The 18,185-nt window shown below is 36.6% G+C and overlaps 1 protein-coding gene and 1 long non-coding RNA gene across 4 annotated transcripts in view; one reads left to right on the top strand and one right to left on the bottom strand.

Annotated features, from left to right (window-relative positions):
- The window catches only part of LOC134675908 (uncharacterized), a 369,748-nt gene that overhangs the window by 94,818 nt on the left and 256,745 nt on the right, over positions 1–18,185 (bottom strand). For 2 of the 3 annotated variants that reach the window (XM_063534249.1, XM_063534248.1), the window contains exon 3: positions 1,577–1,756. In XM_063534249.1, the coding sequence (XP_063390319.1) occupies positions 1,577–1,756 (180 nt within the window). Of the gene's footprint in view, positions 1–1,576; positions 1,757–12,607; positions 12,673–18,185 lie in introns of all 3 variants that reach the window. The other variant, XM_063534250.1, reaches the window with a different exon arrangement.
- LOC134675974 (uncharacterized) overlaps positions 1–18,185 on the top strand; it is a 159,950-nt gene that overhangs the window by 76,345 nt on the left and 65,420 nt on the right. The gene's annotated exons all lie outside the window — the stretch shown is intronic.

An 18,185-nucleotide genomic window follows, 5' to 3' on the forward strand; every position in this document is an offset into this window, starting at 1 on the left:
CAGTTACTCTTTTACCCTCAAATCCTCGGCTTATTTCCCACTGGATCCATTCAGCCGTCGTAATATTTAATTTTTCCTCTTTCATAACTATCTCACAAAAGATTCATGAATAAAATATACCCAGGTTCTTAGCGACTCTAGCTGTTTTCATTCAATTCTTTTTAATGACCTTGCTTTGATTCTTTAGAAACATTTAGTGAAAATGTCTGAAAATTATATTTTTACCTTTAAATAGTGAAATCACGGAGAAAACAGTTATCAAAAGACTACAAATATTCAAATATTATTGGTTTTAATAAGTAATCAAAAATCAACTACTATTTTTGTCTGATTTTACGGGTTTATTTTTTATCTATGTTCCGCGATAGATACAACAAAGTATTTCATAAACCATTTAAAAGCGTAGTTTTATGAAATGCTAAAAAATCCTCAAATCCTCACAAAAGAACATACTTAGCTATTTAACTTTGGCTCATTATTTTAAACGTCTATGAAATAATGACGTATAAATAACACTTGCACTGCGTGGGCTATTAAAACCGCTGCAGACTTTTCTTGGTCTAACCCTAAAATGTGTAGGTATTATGTAGTTACAAAATTAACACCTACCTTACACAATCAACTCTCATTATTAACATACGTTACAGCTCGAATACAAATGGGAAATGCATAAAATCCTTGACATTTTCCCGAAATACAAGCCCCTAGCTCAAATCTTTGTAATCTCGTAAAATGCTATTTCGGAGGTGTTCCTTTGTAAGATTTAAACCTGTGGCGCGGGAATAAAGAAACAACCGAGTAACAGTTTCCTAGCCCCCTGAGTTTCTTACGGCATGGTTACAAATATTTTTATATAATTATTAGACTTATTTAAATTAGGTACAATGATTCTGTAGTTTGTTGTTAGGTATTTTACCCTAACACTGTTTCTCTCTAACCTTACTTTACTCCTGAGATAGCGACAACAGCGTTAGCCTGCAAATTGTATTGAGAATTGAGAGTGAGTCAGCTCGAATTGAAAAGGCTTACAAAATTTCGGAGGAAAAGGCTTCCTGTTTCTAGGATTTTGTCGGATATGTGGAAAATAAAGCCTGTATTATGGTGTATTTTATGGCATTCAAATTGAGTTAATATTATTCTGCTAAAAGCTTCTATCAGATTTATGAGGTACAGCGGATATTGAAAATTAGGAATTACAAGGTAGCCTTTAAGATCCGCTACTTTTCCTCAAATAGAACGTCACAAGGCAAAGTTATGGGTGCCCATCTCTTTGTCAATAACAACAATAATTGCATTTTCCAATGGTAGCTACTTAGCTAGTACCCACAGTCAACGAAAATCTTAAAAACAGTTAAAAAGATGATGATGTTTTGTTTCCGCTATTATTCCTCAAGTATAGAGTACCACAAGGTACCATTTTCCATCCACTACTATTTTTATTCATATGGAGAGCACCACAAGGCAACGTTTTTGGTACCCTACTATTCCTCAAGTAAAGAGTACCACAAGGCAATTTTTGGGTCCACAACTGTTCCCAATTGATAAAATGACATATTCCATTAGAGAAGATAAGTACCTTTGTCATCAGCACGAAACTCCGCCTCCAGCTCGGCGCGGGTGGGCTCCGGCTCTTGCTGCTGCTGCTGCGGCTGCTGGGGCTTGCTGGTCTTCATGCTGATGGATTTCCTGGTCTGGTGTCCGCGGAACGCTGCTTGGATCTTGGTCGCTGCTTCCTCTTCGGTGGGGCTCTTGTCGTCTGCAAAGAGGAAATGGATAGGTTAGAAACAGATTATGTTTTTTAGAAGTTTTACATATTATTCAAATCTTTGACTGGCCTCTCAGCCAGGATAAAGTTCTTAAGCTTATTCAATGGGAATTCAAAACTTCACACATATATGTATATTGTAATTCTGATGTACACATCACACAGGGGATACTTCGAGTCAGACTCGCCCACCGAGGGTTCCGTACTTTTTAGTATTTGTGGTAATAGCGGCAACAGAAATACATCATCTGTGAAAATTTTTACTGTCTAGCTATCACGGTTCGTGAGATACAGCCTGGTGACAGACGGACGGACGGACGGACGGACGAACGGACAGCGGAGTCTTAGTAATAAGATCCCGTTTTACCCTTTGGGTACGGAACCCTACTAGAAACTGAGGCTTTTTTGAGATAAGTAGTATTATGGTAACAAATTAATAAAATAAAATTATTATCTTTCACGCAGTTAAATATATTTGTAACTGAAACAAATATCAAGGTTCACTTACAGCCGTTTTCGAACAATGAGATACGTCAAATACTAGATATTGAAACGATATGGATTGGATATGTCAGTGTCAAACAACTGTCAAAAGTGGCGTTTTTGTTTGAAGAAACGTCAATGTTGACACTTGTTTGACACTGACATATCCAATCCATATCGTTTATAGATCTATTAATTGACGTATCTTAAAGTTAGAATCGGGCCGTTAAGTTATAACTTTACCTTCAAATAAACAAGTCCGCAACCTTGAATATTCTTATTCACCAAAAATACCAAAATCCTCCTTATTTTTACACGCGCGAGTTACCCATTCAGTTTCCTTTCTATTTTTAACAACTTGGTTAATTTCTGTAATACGAATCAAGATTAAAGAAATACGGACAGTTTTAACGATGTTAACATCAATACTAATAAAACTTCGGGAAATAAATCAGGAAGGCAGTCAAGGAAACGATTTTTTCCGGATTGTAAATCCAATTTAGTCGAGTTATTGTCTGGTGCTATCCATAATAGGGTGTTTATCTATAGATATTTATGTTGCTTGTATATAAATTAGTTATTACGGATTCAGTTCAGATTATTGATTTTCTTGTTTTTATCGTCCCTTCTAAGAAAATTGGATTTCAAAAATATCATAAAAATAAATTAATTTCTACATAATACATTCCAACATAATACATTTAAGACCACCGGTGGACGGGCAGCAGTGTCCCTCAAATTCGGTGTACTCGACTGCGATCGCCAACCCGCCTGCCAAGTGTGGCGATTATGGCATTCACCCCCCATAAGGGGGAGGCCTATGTTCAGCAGTGGACGTCTTATGGCTGAGATGATGATGATGATGATGATGACATTAATTTCTTGATATCTTTACTATTATTATTTCTTATAGCATTTAGCCTCCGAGTACTAGTTAGGCAAAGGTTTCCTTAGAAGACTTTATCCGTGGCCGTGGAAACTCCCAGTTCTTAATTGAAGAGACTATTTTTTTAATATTACTATCCTCTCCTGCAATAACTTAGTTACTGTTTCGTTTTAGCCTTTCATATGTGTAAAATCATGAATTACCTATAAAACATCAGTTGTGCTGTATACTTAGAGCAGAAAAAATAGTTCTGAAAAAAAAAGCTAAATGACTAAAAATTTGGTCAGGATCCTTATTATACACAGAGGAGATCAAACTAATTGAAACCCAGAACTATTTTTGGCTTCATGACCAGCACCCCTCTTTCATTCACTCAGTTCCAAACTTTCACTATTTATCACGGGGCCATTCACAGAACTACATTGTTATTGTAAGTAATCCCCTGAGTGTTGCCATAAATTCTATTATTCTGTCCTCGCCCCGTTTTCACTTCTGACCTAATTCCCGCATAAATAAGTGGAGTCCAAAATCCTCTCTCGAATGCATGAGATTTCGAGATAATTACATTTCTTGTGAATCTTGTGATACATTCTGTAGTGTGTTGTGTTAAGTTTGACTTGCTGAAGAATAAAGTTTAAATAGGAAATATTTTTATTTTATCGTATGACTATCATATGATTGATATGATTTTTAATAAAACTAGTACATATACTTAATAGTTATTTACGATACAAGTGCGGAAAAGAGGAAATTCGAGACGAGTGGCGATAAACTAAAACACGACCGAAGGGAGTGTTTTAAATCGACACGAGTTGCCAATTACCTATTCGCACGTGTATCGTACAACGTTTAACAGTACATAATTATGGCCCTTTAAAATACGCACGAAAAGAGCTATTTCACGCACTAGTACGGGAAAATAGGACCATATACAGGTACCCATAATTAGCAGAAGTGAATAGTAGAAACATGTTAGTTTAATTTGCTTTCTTTACTCACCAAAAGGACCCCAAATTCTGATGTGTCCAAAGGCCCCAGCATAGTTTAAAACGACCCTGATGAATGGTACGTATTCATTGGCACGGTGTTTGATGAGACTAATCGCGCTCGTGTATGATGAATCACGCTTCGCATATCGATCCATATTTGCGACATTGATGAGATTTGGGTCACAGATCTAAATAGACTAATAGAGTCAAGGGACCCACTGATTAACAGTCCGCCGGACGGTATCGGCCTGTCAGTTAGAACAAAATTTTGACAGGTCCGAACAACTGACAGGCCGATACCGTCCGGCAGACTGTTAATCTGTGGGCCCCTTTAGACCAAAAAAGTCTGCAACGATTTTGTGTGCTATCAAAGCAAGTGTTATTTATACTTCATAATCTAATCATCTTCATGGAAGTTTGAAGTTTAAAATAACACGAAATTGGAAACACTAAGACTGTAATTATCTCAAAATAAGGATAAAAAAATGTACGTCAATCAGGGAAAAGGATGGAAAGCATTTTTTTTAATGCTATGTATTTAATAAATATTTTGTTGTTTGTTGAAAACCTTTTTCTATAAGGTTTCAGTAACGAATCCAGGAGAAGTAATATCCTTTTAAGCGTGAAAGGAAGGCTCAAAGTGAAAAAGTAACTAATAAAATGGTTTATACTGTATATAGTTCGGAAGAAACCTTTAAGGAAAAGCGAAGCGTAAAGGGACAAAAACTTATTTCACCTTTGTTGAAAATTGATCGAAGGAAATGTAACAGTAGCTCAACTTCGGCAGTAGGTCAACTTCGATGATCTATAAGTAACCGCACCATAAGTCACTGTGAAATCTGACATATGGCTAGATTCGGGAAATGAATTAGAGACTCACTAGATATGAAATAGTAAAGATATGTGGCGTTCCACTGCAAAAGGTACCTTATGGTGGCTGACGCCGCGATTCGGGAAATGAATTAGATATTCACTAGATATGAAATAGTGAAGATAATATATCTTTACTATATCGGGTCTAGTTAATCTCTAATTCATTTCCTGAATCGCGCCAATATACGCTAACATCTGCGTAATTTACTTTCTGTACATCTCGCTCGCACTAATATGCGAGTACGAGAGAGATGCATAGAAAGTAAGTTACGTTCTCGATAGCGTTTATGGCAATGCCAAACTGGTGGTAGCCACACTCTAGTTCCGCGAACAACGAAAGCCAATTGATAACTCGTGTCAACGATACGCCAGGACCAAATGCTTTCATACTTCGGACCCCTCTCACGTCGCTCTCCGGATAGCCTGGAAAGAGTAATAATGACGGGCAAAGTTGAAGGCACGAGACCTCAGCGCCCTCCTCCTACTAGATGGTGTGCTCAAATTACGGCTCAAATTAAAACTGCACGAGGCCATGCGCATGGCGGGGAACAGAACCGTATGGAGGAACCTGGTCTTCAACAGAAGGATATGTTGTCACGATTCTCAGTATTGAGGGACCGACTGGACAAGAACTCTTAGGGAATCAAAAGTAATAGCTCCTATGCAATAAACTGAGGTGAACAATCTCCGTTCCACTTTGAAATTCTTTTACATCTTAAAGGACAGTACGGATGTCATGGTCTTACTTGCCCAGTGACAGCATACTAATGACAGTAACCGAATCTTCGAATCAATGACATTCAAGAAATTGGTCTAGAGCAGATTCTACCATGTAGTTCAACCACATCCATGTGCTCTGAACCAACCAGAAGCAGACAAAAGTACTAGCAGAGGCCACCTATTAGTTTACAACTTTACAATAAAGGGACCTCGAGACAAGAGGGCACAATTATTTGAAGCTGGGGGCTATAAAGAAATTGATGTTGAGGTTTTTCAGTCGATTTTGGCGGAACCCCTATCTAAAACTGCAAAATTAGTGTACCATTTTTTTGAAAACTAGTATAAAATGGCCCAACGGAGCCGACATGTCCCGTTTGATAAAGGTTCCTTTTAAAATAAGGAGATAAAAAAAAAAGGGACCTCTGCTTCTTCCTCCTCGCGTTGTCCGGGCATTTTGCCACGGCTCATGGGAGCCTGGGGTCCACTTGGCAACTAAAGGGACTAAATAAAGGGACCTCTAAAAGGCCTAATTGCCAGAGTAGATAACCTAGCTTGTCTGGCTCAGAAAAATTAGGACAGACCCATAAATTGAAGCACAAAGCAGAAAATATACCGGGTGTGGTCTGTAACACGAGTAAATAATTAAAACATAGATTGTACTCCTCAAACGGTGAAATTGATTGGTGAAAAATTATGAAGTATTTAGAGTCCCTATTTTTCATACAAAATAAATATTATATTCAATGGACGCCATCGCTACGCCATATCATTGTGATTGGCGTTGCTTGTCACGCCTTAAACATAATACATTGCGTCTTAGAATAAATTTTAAAGTGTATAAAAAATCAAACCACAAGTTATTTTTAAAAGTTGCTGAACAAATGTTGATCAGTATGAGGAGTACAGGCAGTACAGCCTACAGTTAAATTTTTTGCTCGTATTACAGGCCACACCCGGTATGTAACTGATATTAACTTACTGTGAAACTCAAGTATATTGTAAGTGCCGATAGAGCGAATGCCAATTTTCGTGTTTGCTTATTTGCGATGGCTTAAGTTACCCGAACTATCCTAAGTTAAGTGGATGGATGAAGGATGTTCGGGAAGAGGCGGTCGCTGGCAATGGACCGGAAATATTGCGTAAAGTACTTCATATACTGCCGTATTCGAACTTCAAGATATTCACAAGAGACGACACGTACTAGATCCATTCTAGATACTTTATAGTTTAGATATCAACTAGTTCTCTTTTGCAGCGCAATTCGGGCAACCAATGTCACTTTTACGTTAGATAGAGTAAGATATCTATTAGGTGTGAATAGGATCTCTAAGTCATATCCTGTGGAAATTGTTCAAGGGTATCTCCAGAATCGCGCAAATGTCAATTTTGACAGGTTAGACCTTAAACATATCGTTATCGTATCTTGGTGATGTCTAAAAGACATCTAATAGATGTCTATTTCAAAATTCGAATGGGGCCCATAGTAGTTAGAGAAGTGTGTGATTCGGTAGATACTGTGTGAGAGATGGTATGAAACGAATGCAAAAGTGAATGATGAAATGACGGGCAACAGAGAGGTGTGGAAGAGAAAGACATGCTGCGCCGACCCCAAGTGAATGGGACAAGGGCAAGAGAATGATGATGATGATGATGATAGTAGTTAGAGAAGACCGAGATGAGTTAAAACAGGTATGTAGTTGAAACAACGTCAATTATGATAAATCTGTAAGGTTAAGCCAAGAAAAGTCTGTAGCGATTTTGATAGCCCATGCAGTGCAAGTGCTATTTTTAACGTCAAACTTACTGACGTATAAATAACACTTGCACTGCGTGGACTATCAAATTTGTTGCAGACTTTTCTTGGTCTAACTTTCACCATTATCGAGCTGGAAAAGTTTTGCGATGTTTGAACCCGCGCCCTCTGGATTGCAAGTCGCACGCTCTTACCGCTAAGCCACCAGCGCTTCCAATTATTGTAACGCTTTAAAAATTCAATAAATGTAACCATAGTACAAATTTAATATCAAATAGAAGCAGTGGTGGCCTAGTGGATATGACGTCTGACTTTCAATCCGGAGGTCGCGGGTTCAAATCCTGGCTCGTACCAATGAGTTTTTCGGAACTTATGTACGAAATATCATTTGATATTTACCACTAGCTTTTCGGTGAAGGAAAACATCGTGAGGAAACCTGCATACATCTGCGAAGAAATTCAAAGGTGTATGTGAAGTCCCCAATCCGCATTGGGCTAGCGTGGGGACTATAGACCAAGCCCTCTCGCGCATGAGAGGAGGCCTGTGCTCAGCAGTGGGACGTATGCTGAAATGATGATGATGAGTACAAATATCAGCGTTTGCTCTTTCCTTTTACTCTAAAACTAAATAATATTTATTAGGCACCGCCATATGTTAAAAGCATACTCTGCTCAAATTTCCCTTGAGGACTTTGTATTTCCGGAGTTTGTGTGTTAATGTTAATACATACAGAGATTGAATATTTTTACGGGTAGAATATTTTAATAAAAACTAAATTATAACTAAAATTATACAGTATTTAATATTCCCGCTGAAATGAAATATACATGCAGAATTAACAATATAATGTATTTAAATTTGTACTTAGAAATGGCATTTACGTATGCCACAAAAAAAATAAGTTAATTTCTTAGATTTGAATTAATATTGTCGAACCTGTTCAAATAAAATAGAATGTACAATTTACACAAACTTGAACATCTTTGAAACGACTCCGTAAAAAAATTAAAAAGATAAATCGGGCAGCAAATAAAACCTTCTCAATCAGATTGCGAAAACATTTTACCTTTTCATTTCCAATCCTCGTCCTCGCCCTATTTCCTTCTATTCGTTTTAAAAATCTATCTCATACTCCATCTGTTCTATTTATAGTAGAGTTTTAACAAATTTTTCCTTTTTTGGACTTCGTGATTCGTAATTACATAATCATTCTGAGAATTTAGTACTTTCACTAATATAAGTACATAAGTCATTTGCAGCGGGTTTAAGATGGTCGCACTTTAAGGGCACTTCTGGGAGAAATTTGCTCTGGACCGAGATAAGTGGCGTACAAGAAGAGAGGCCTATACTCAGCATTGGACGACTGTAGGCTAAAATGATGATGATGATGATGGTGATGATGATGATGAAGAAGGAAGTGCGAGGAGGATGCATGGTACGATAGATGATAACGCAACCATCATTGTTATTTTATTGATCAAATAAGTAACACATATTACAGTATAAAACCAAGGCATTGTGAAACTACAGAATAAAGGAAAAGACAAAGAAAAACAATACACATAAAAATTAAATTAACTAAACATTAGATTTGGGTATATATTTAATCATATCTGAAAAGAAACCTGTTGAAAAATAGACATTTATAATCTAAACTGAAGAATAAATAGCATTGACTTTACTATCCAATCTAACCATGTGTTCTCCATAAACTATTATTATCCTTAGATACTTATTATTATTCCTCTTAAAGTAAGATCGCAAAATGATAAATCGTCAAATATCACATTTACTACCTTTCCCGTTTCAAAATCCAAAACTTTCCAAACTGTATGATAAATCTCTTTCATCGCGATTTTAAGTTGAAATTCAAATCCAGCGTGGCATTGAAAAATGACGTTTAGAATTCACGTTACTCAGTTCAACGGTAGCCAATTCTGTTTTAACAATTTGATAAGGTTCGATTTTATTTTGATGATACCTTGAGTCACGTCAACAGGCATATTAGGTGCATCAGGTCACATTTATGAACCTTTCCATAACAAGATTACAAATTTAGCTCGGAAACCTTTCCCGTTTCAAAATCCAAAACTTTTCAAACTGTATGATAAATCTCTTTCATCGCGATTTTAAGTTGAAATTCAAATCCAGCGTGGCATTGAAAAATGACGTGTAGAATTCACGTTACTCAGTTCAACGGTAGCCAATTCTGTTTTGACAATTTGATAAGGTTTAAATCTTATTTTGATGATACCTTGAGTCACGTCAACAGGCATATTAGGTGCATCAGATCATATCTATGAACCTTTCCATAACAAGATTACAAATTTAGCCCGGAAATAGAAAGAATCAAAAGATATGGCGTGCCGCGTGTCTTTCGATAGATTATATTACCGTCGCGTGGGTTTTTACCTTGTATCTCAATAACTTTGAAAATATACTTGGTTGGAGACTCTTGCAAATACATATAGTCTAGTTTCCGTGTGAATTTTTACGCGGCATTTGCTCTTGATTTAAACGTGTCAAAAATCAATATAAAAACTACGATTTTGCGTTAGCTTTCTCTTAATATTGAACTTGGCTCTCATTTCACATTATACTTTGTATCTTTATATATTCTTCTGTATTAAAATAAAAGTAAACAAAATCCACCCTCAAATGGTTCCTTAAGCCAGTTGAGGGTAGATGAAAACATTACACGATCAAATAATGCAGGTTAAAGTCAGGTCATTCAGTGACAGATCCAGGCGGTTTTGTATTTGGTCGGTTAACCAATAAATAAATAATATAGCTACCCGAAAATGTATAAATTGTTCACTTTTATTTAAATATCTACAGATACAGCCTATAGGTAATATTTTTGATGGGATTGTCGGAATCGGCCCCACAGTGACGTCATACATGACCCATTTCACGGAATATTGATACAGGTGTTGCTTTTTGTATGCAGAGCTGACGTGTTAAATTGTTTTTCTACAGGTGCGATTTCGAATAATATTGTGATCTGAAATGTACACCTAAACATTTATCTAGATAATTCCCGCTGATATATATATGTGTGTGTTTTGGTAAAGTTTAGTCTACGAAAACTTGGTTAAGATTTAACTTAAAAAGTTATACTTAAGTATGTTATGTAAGTGAAGGAAGTGAAAGAGAAACGAGTATGTCAGGATCGTAGCAAGTGGAAATCCGTGGTCTCTGCCTACTGCTCCGGGAAATAGGCGTAATTATATGTATGTATGTCAAAAAGTAATATAATTAGGGAGCAAATAATAATAGTAGATTGTACAACAAGGGCATAAAGTGACCCATTTTTACCCGAGGCAATTTTTTGACCCAAATAGTAGACGAGGGTAAAAATTGACATTTATGCCCTTGTTTTACACTCTGCTTTTCACTTCGATTGCGAGGAAAATAAAACACATTTTTCACGGCAATTTACACCACGAAATTGTCGTAAAGCCAAAGATAATAACATAACCAATTCCCGCCAGCTAACTTTTTAATTTTTTTTTTTAATTTTCAACATGTGATTAGAGTTTCAGACGCTTGGTTTTCTGCCAAGTCAAACATTTCGGAGCATTTTTGAACGATAATTATGTGATTTACTAAATTTAATGACAGAAAATACGGATTTCTAATAAATTGTAGCAAAAATAAAATAATATAACAAGTTTTGTCATCTACACAATTTTATTGCTCAGTAAAATCGTGCAATATGTTTTAACTGTTTGGCTGTTGAGACCGATTACCTTAGTCTTAGAAGAAAATTTTACTTTTATGCTCTAGAGCATAAAATGCGATTTTATGTCGTCTACGCACGACATAAAGGTGCACTTTTTGAGCATGAGAAGTGAAAAATATTATTAATAATACCTAAGTGATTCGGATCGACGATGCAAGCACGTACTGTTATATGGCTCCTCTACACGATGGGCCAACGCCGGCCACTCCAAGGGACGCAGCCATGCGGTAGAATGAGATAGCAATATCACTTGCTCCCTCTAACGCATAAATGCGTCCCTTGAAGTGGCCGGCGTTGGCCCATCGTGTAGAGGAGCCAATAGAACATGGTCATGGTCAAAGGCCTTGTCTTTCAAAGATGGCCGCTACCGTAATCGGGTAGCCAAGAAATTTTGGCGTTCGCTGTGAAAGCTAAAGGCGTGGGTTCACGTCCCGCCTTGGCCATTACAGGGATTAGTTACCTTTTCTATAGTAAATGGTTTTTTAGTTTGTAACCTAAAAGAAATTACTAGGGTTGCTTTTTTCACCACTCGATATGTGCAAGCCAACACACCCGTAGTGCCAAAAAATAACACTAGCATAATTTTACATGCAATCAATTGTCCCACTAGCACCACAAATAGGTATACTTAAATAAATGTAATAATTATAACGACTGTCAATAATACAATAATTAGGTATGCAACATATGTGCATTTTCTCCTTTCTACAAGTCGAATGAGCTGTTTGTAAATATCATGTCTTGTTTAAGCATTAAATTACAATAAGATTACATTATGTTGTTGAATTAAATTCGATGAGAACTGATTTAAATAAATCTTTATTGTAACATTTTATTCTTGTATCTTTTAAATACAGCGTACAGTTTTCACAGCGTATTTGACAGCTATATATTTTTTCACAGTTACGGGGTTGGTCTTACAGGAAAAAGTTTTATTTATGACCCTACATTTATATTTACCCTGCATAGTGTAGCGTACCTACAGATGTAGTGCATAATTATTTTGCTTCGTATTTTCACGGAAACGTACGAAGGTTCTTGCTATCTCAGTTGCTCTCGATATAAAAGGAACTGCCGGCCTAGCCAAGGTTACAATCGCTATCGCTTCGACAACGAAAACCATCATGTCTCTCTATCACACTTCCATATTAGTGCGACAGTGACAGTTGCGTTTCGATCGCTACGGAGCGTAAGCGATCGACATCTTGGCTACGCGGCCAGAGGTTGATTGAAGTAGCATGGCATGACAAATACGAACGTTTCCGAGAAAATACGAAGGAAAACATTTATGCACTTCATCTGTTTTATGTGTTTTCTATTAAGTGTAACTGAAGCAATATTATATGTAAGCAATGCTAGCTTCAGTATTAGCGTAAAATGTGGCAAAGTTACCTGTAAATATGAATTCGTTGAGAAAACCATTCACCACGGCGGTGATAGTCAGCATGGCACTCCACCTGAGAAGTGTGTATGTCATGTTATATGTTGGCTTTCAAATTTCATTGCTATGGACATATTGGAAATATGGGGAAATATTTAAAAATGTTTATGACTTTAACACCTGTGATGACTTATGCAAAGGGCAAGCAGTTTTTAAGGTGGTGAATTTAACCTTAATAATTATTATAATTAATTATTTATTTTACAAGGGGACAAAGTGACAACAACTCTCAGTCGGACCACAGAATAAATAGTTACTAGTCGGACGGAGGAAAGTCGGACGTCATCCAAAGCCGTAACAAATGTTAAATCTGAACTGGGCTAACAGCCCTTTAAAAATCTGTAGCTAGATATCAAGACATCGTCTCTCAATGTTAAACAAAGATAGGAATCTTTATTTCATAATATAAAATTACAATCTATATTACTCGATCTCAGTTTACCTCAATTTATATTATTAACGGCTACCTTTTTACAAAATAAATTGGATAAGTTTAAGTAACTCGAGATTAAATCATCATATTATTTTAAATACATCATTATCCTCGTAAAATACGCAAAATCGAGATAACTTTAATAACATCACGTACTAAAGTATTTACTATTCAGTATAATAATTCAAGCCAAACGTGAGGGGCAAATATGATAAAAACCTTTTTAGTTGCTAAGGGCAATATCATTTTACTAAATAATATATCAGTTTTGTCTTGTGCTAAGTAAGTATTCTATTTAAATTTGATTAACAAAGAGAATTTGAAATAGAGGCGGTCAAATTATGTAGACACAGTAAATTTTGCTGCCATCTTTCGACAGAAGATTAAAACTGTTAGAACGCCATTAGACTTTGATCCTTATTCTTTCACTGATGTGTGTTAATTTGATAAATATTGAAATTAACTCCATCTACTCGAGAGTAGGCCAAAGGTATGGTGCAATCTTTTCGAGCGATGGCGCCCTAACCTTTGGCCTACTCTGTTATATCCATTTTTGAATGATCATAACATGTCGATTTCATGTCATTTTAAAATGAGAGCCACACTTCGGTTATATAGCGGGATGTGTTCGTGTATCTAACTTGTGGCGACTCCTCTAGCTGTCACTGTTGACGTCGTGCCACAATAATCTAACAGATGGCGTTAGGGAGCTAGAACGCAATTAGTTAAAGGCCTACATCGCGCTTGCGGAGTTTTAAATGTCAGTCACTATATACTATATATATATATAACTTCCGACCAACTCTCAGTGGACTTCGGTCCCCAGGTTTAGCACCCGTCTGGAGAGAGTACTCTCTATTGCCTCTCTACCTTCTACAAACTATTTTAGCTCAATAATCCAAAAAGAATCTTGGCCTTCGAAACGAGAGCGTGCCACCTGTCCCGATCGTGTGCATCTATCTACTATAATATTTATTATCTGTACAAATTTGTGTGTGATTTTAAATTCTCAGCACTATCGTCCGAAGCCTGCGGCGATGAATATGCAAGCGCTGCTCGCATTAAACGTGCAAAGTGCATACGTCGATGGTACATTATGCTTTTAAAAGTAAAGATACATTTAGAGGTAAAAAATGCTACTAGTTGGTAATGAAGCAAAAGAGATGATATTTGAAAATTATTAACAAACATTAAAATAATTATGAACATACGTTTTTATTATTAGGGGCATTTTCACTTCAAAGTCTAGGTACCATTAACTTTTTTTCGAAAATCTATCAACTGTTGGCTTATTTCTACACAGAATCACGAGGGCTATAGATTTAAAAAGAAAAAAATGTGTCCCACAAAAATGTCAGTTTTGTAACGCATTTTCACATACATTTTGTGTGGACCGTTACAAAACTGACACCCAAAATGTGTATGAAAAACTGGAGACACTTTGAATCTTTGTCTCATTCAGTAGTATTCGTGATTTTGAGCCTACAACCCCAAAATCTGATGGTTTAAAAAAAAAAGTAAATGGTACCATTTTTTCTGAAAACCCCTTTAGATATTTCCTATAATTGCTAATTTAATGGTTCGAGTGACTAAAAGTAACTATTCTGAATCGTTGTATGAACTTTGTCAGTAGGTACCCCCATTGTAAACAATAAAGTTTTAAATAAATAAATAAATAAATAAACAAAGCGATGACTGTAGGTATACCTACATCAAACAAGAATGTACATATATAACTTTCTTTACAAAAGTCATAAATGATGAGATGGTTATATTCGGTTGTACCATAGACTAGGAATCCTCTAGACCGAGTTTAGAGCAATTATTTCATGCAACCGATGATGCCAAAAATGCGGGGGTGCGCGGGACGAGGTGAGCGAAGTCCCGTGCCGTGATTGGTCCGTTCAAAGACACGGACGCCACACAAAGACACTTTCGACTCGAACATGGAGTAAAATTACCGTATGCGTGGCAGAGGGGGTAGCGCGACTATGCTCAGTCTAGAGCATGTTTTGTCTGTGGGTTGTACATACCTAATGTACATAGAGCCTTTCAGACAAAGGAGCGTGCTCGCAAATGTGACACTCGAGCTACAAAGTGCCGAATAACAGGCTCTGAGAGATGCCATAGTAGACTTTAAACAACAGCAGTTAATTTTGAATAACTTTACGGTTTAACTCACTTGTTTTGAGTCACTCGCGTGACATGTTTCGGAGAGCCGAGGTTTCATTTCTCGAGCACTAACAGTGCGAGCAGCATTCACGATGGCCGTGTATCGCAAAAAATTATTCAGTGTTAGTAAGTTTTATAACAGAGTGACATTCACTTATTTGACGATAGGTGAGCGTTTTCCAAAAAAAGTGTACATTTCATTCATGTCTTCAAAATATTTTTACTCAGAATCATTTGTACATTCACGCCTCATATATGAAAAAATGTGTCCCAAAATTTTGTATGAAATTTTTTTTTTTCCAGGGCGTCAAGTTCATACAAATAAAAAAAATCATACAAGAATGTGACGATCTGGAAAGAAAATCTTTGTTCTACGTTTTGTTCTGCATCTATGTTCAAAGGGAGTTCCCTCTGTCAACAAAGTATCCTGCAGTTTTGCAGAAGAAGAAATTGTACATATAGGGTCTATATCGCCCGAATAAATGTTTTTTTTTCCAGGTAAGGTAACATTATTCAACAAGATCTATATATGTGCTAGAATTAACTATCGGTGGAGTAATCTCCACTGGACGATTACAAACAAAATATATATTTATCTTTCTTATCTAGTCGCAGTAAAAAAATTAAAGAGACCCAAATAGGTAGCACAAAAAAACATTCGCTACTGTTTTGAAACTACCCCTGTACTGTGTCAAAAGCAGCTACAAGGTTAGGCAAGAATGGCTCACAACTTCGCTTGCATTGCATACCAAACATTTCACACTAGATATGAAGTACAATATGTATGTACACTGTATGTACTAATGAGCTTACATAGGGGAGCTCTAGGAGGTCCCGTCTCCGAGGTCTCGTCCACTGCTGGACATAGGCCTCGCCTATTGCACGCCATTGAGCACGGTTTGCGGCAACTCTGATCCAGCTCTTGCCAGCCGCCTTGCGGAGGTCATCGCTCCATCTAGTCTGAGGGCGTCCTACGCTACGATTGCCGATGCGCGGTCTCCACTCGTGAACTCGTCTACCCCAACGGTTATCGGTTCTACGGCTAATATGACCGGTCCACTGCCACTTCAGCTTGCTAATCTGGTGGGCTATGTCGACGACTTTAGTTCTGTGACGGATGACTTCATTACAAATACATACGATCACATGTTTGTCGACCTCGACTTCGCCTCTTCCAACAATTACATGTGTCTCAGACCACATGCATACTTTACAGCCTAGGTATGCAATATACTAATTCCTACGTAAATTAGCAATATTGCTGCGTCGAGTGCGCTCATAAGTTGTAACTTTTATTTCTTTAACCATTTCGCACTTGGAAAATACTATCGTAAAATTTCTCTAGAAATGCAACTCCTCACTTGAACTGAACGTAAAACAAATTACTTTAACACTTAGAAGGCTGTAAACATTTTAGTGTTCACACAATATAGCCTAAGAGCTAGCTAGGAAAAAGGTCATAAGCGCCACAGGTTTAATATAAAACTACTACATTTTAGAAAAACAGACGTATAATATCCGTCAAGAGAAAAATGACGTAACCGCCACGGTTTTTCTATGAAACTATGACGTTTTGTAAAAGTGTAGTTGATTATCTAGGGAGCTAGTAGAGTAAAACTAAAGTCGTTTGGTTTTCAACGCCCTCTGTGGACAGTTTGGAGAAACTCCGTCTGATTAAAGTATTTGTAAGAAATATTGTAGTAATAAAAAATAGTAGATGACTTTTGTCAGACTGTGTTTTTGCAGTAGAAGTAATTTTCTCAAAATGCTTCTTATTCGTTTCTGTGGCCGTTTATTTTAGATGGTTTTGCTGAGAGGTGTCATTTATCGTTCGATGCACCCGAGTTTATACGTAGTATACCTTCGATGCTTACAAAGTAAAAAGGTGTTTTTAAGATATAAATATATTTATTATTATCCAGGTATACATATAAGACGTTAATCGAAGTAATCTGTGTATGTCAGTCATACAGAATAATAAAATTGTAGTAGGTACTAATAATAGAATCGCGAGAAAAATAGCTGGTTTGACCTTAAGCTGATGATGAGTCAATATTTTACGCGATTTTGAAGTTGGCTACAGTGATAAATAAGTTATTTTAATAATTCTTACTATTTACTTACATGTAGGCATAGAAAATAAAAAATAATCCGAATAACTAACTCCACTCAATTGAATATTAACTGTCCTAGTAAAGACTGAATAGTATGGTGTTATGAAAATTATTATTGTATTAATAAAAGCTACACAACATACTGTCGTTTTTATTTTCACTGAAACTATTTTCCTCTACAAGACTAGGACTTTTTCTCTATAAAATTAGGTATTTTCAAGCACACATTCGCGTGCTGTAGGCTATTAAGTAGGCTATTAAGTGCTTCAACCAAAAGTGTGATTAGTATTGTAATAAAACAATCCTCTAAGCGAGCGTAACTTGGAATATTCTAACACAGTATAAAGGAAAGGAGTAGGATTTCTACAATTTATTAGTAGTTTTTAATACCACTAGTTAACTACGCATCAAAAAATATAGGCAACCGAAGCGGTAAAAGTTCTTATTTTATTTTAAATTTGATTTATTCATATTAAAATCGGAAAAATCAAAACCTGGTCGCTGTCAATTATTTTTTTCCCTGCTAAGTATAACTATGTCGAGATCCCACAAGATTGGGAGTTCTAATCTTGCTCGGGATGCTGAAATGTATATTACAACATGGTGCTACTTTCCCGTTTCCCGCACTAGTGCGGGAAAAAGCACTTTCCGTGCGTACGTCGAAAGTTTATAGCCATATGTACCGTAAAACGTTGTACGACACACGTGCGAATAAGTAATTCGCAACTCGTGTCGATATAAAACACTCCCTTTGTAACAGACTGACATCTACATTCATGTATTTACTCTCTCGGAAATTACTGAATCTGT

The sequence above is a fragment of the Cydia fagiglandana genome, chromosome 23, assembly GCF_963556715.1.
Source record: "Cydia fagiglandana chromosome 23, ilCydFagi1.1, whole genome shotgun sequence".
NCBI classification, from domain to species: Eukaryota; Metazoa; Arthropoda; class Insecta; order Lepidoptera; family Tortricidae; genus Cydia; species Cydia fagiglandana.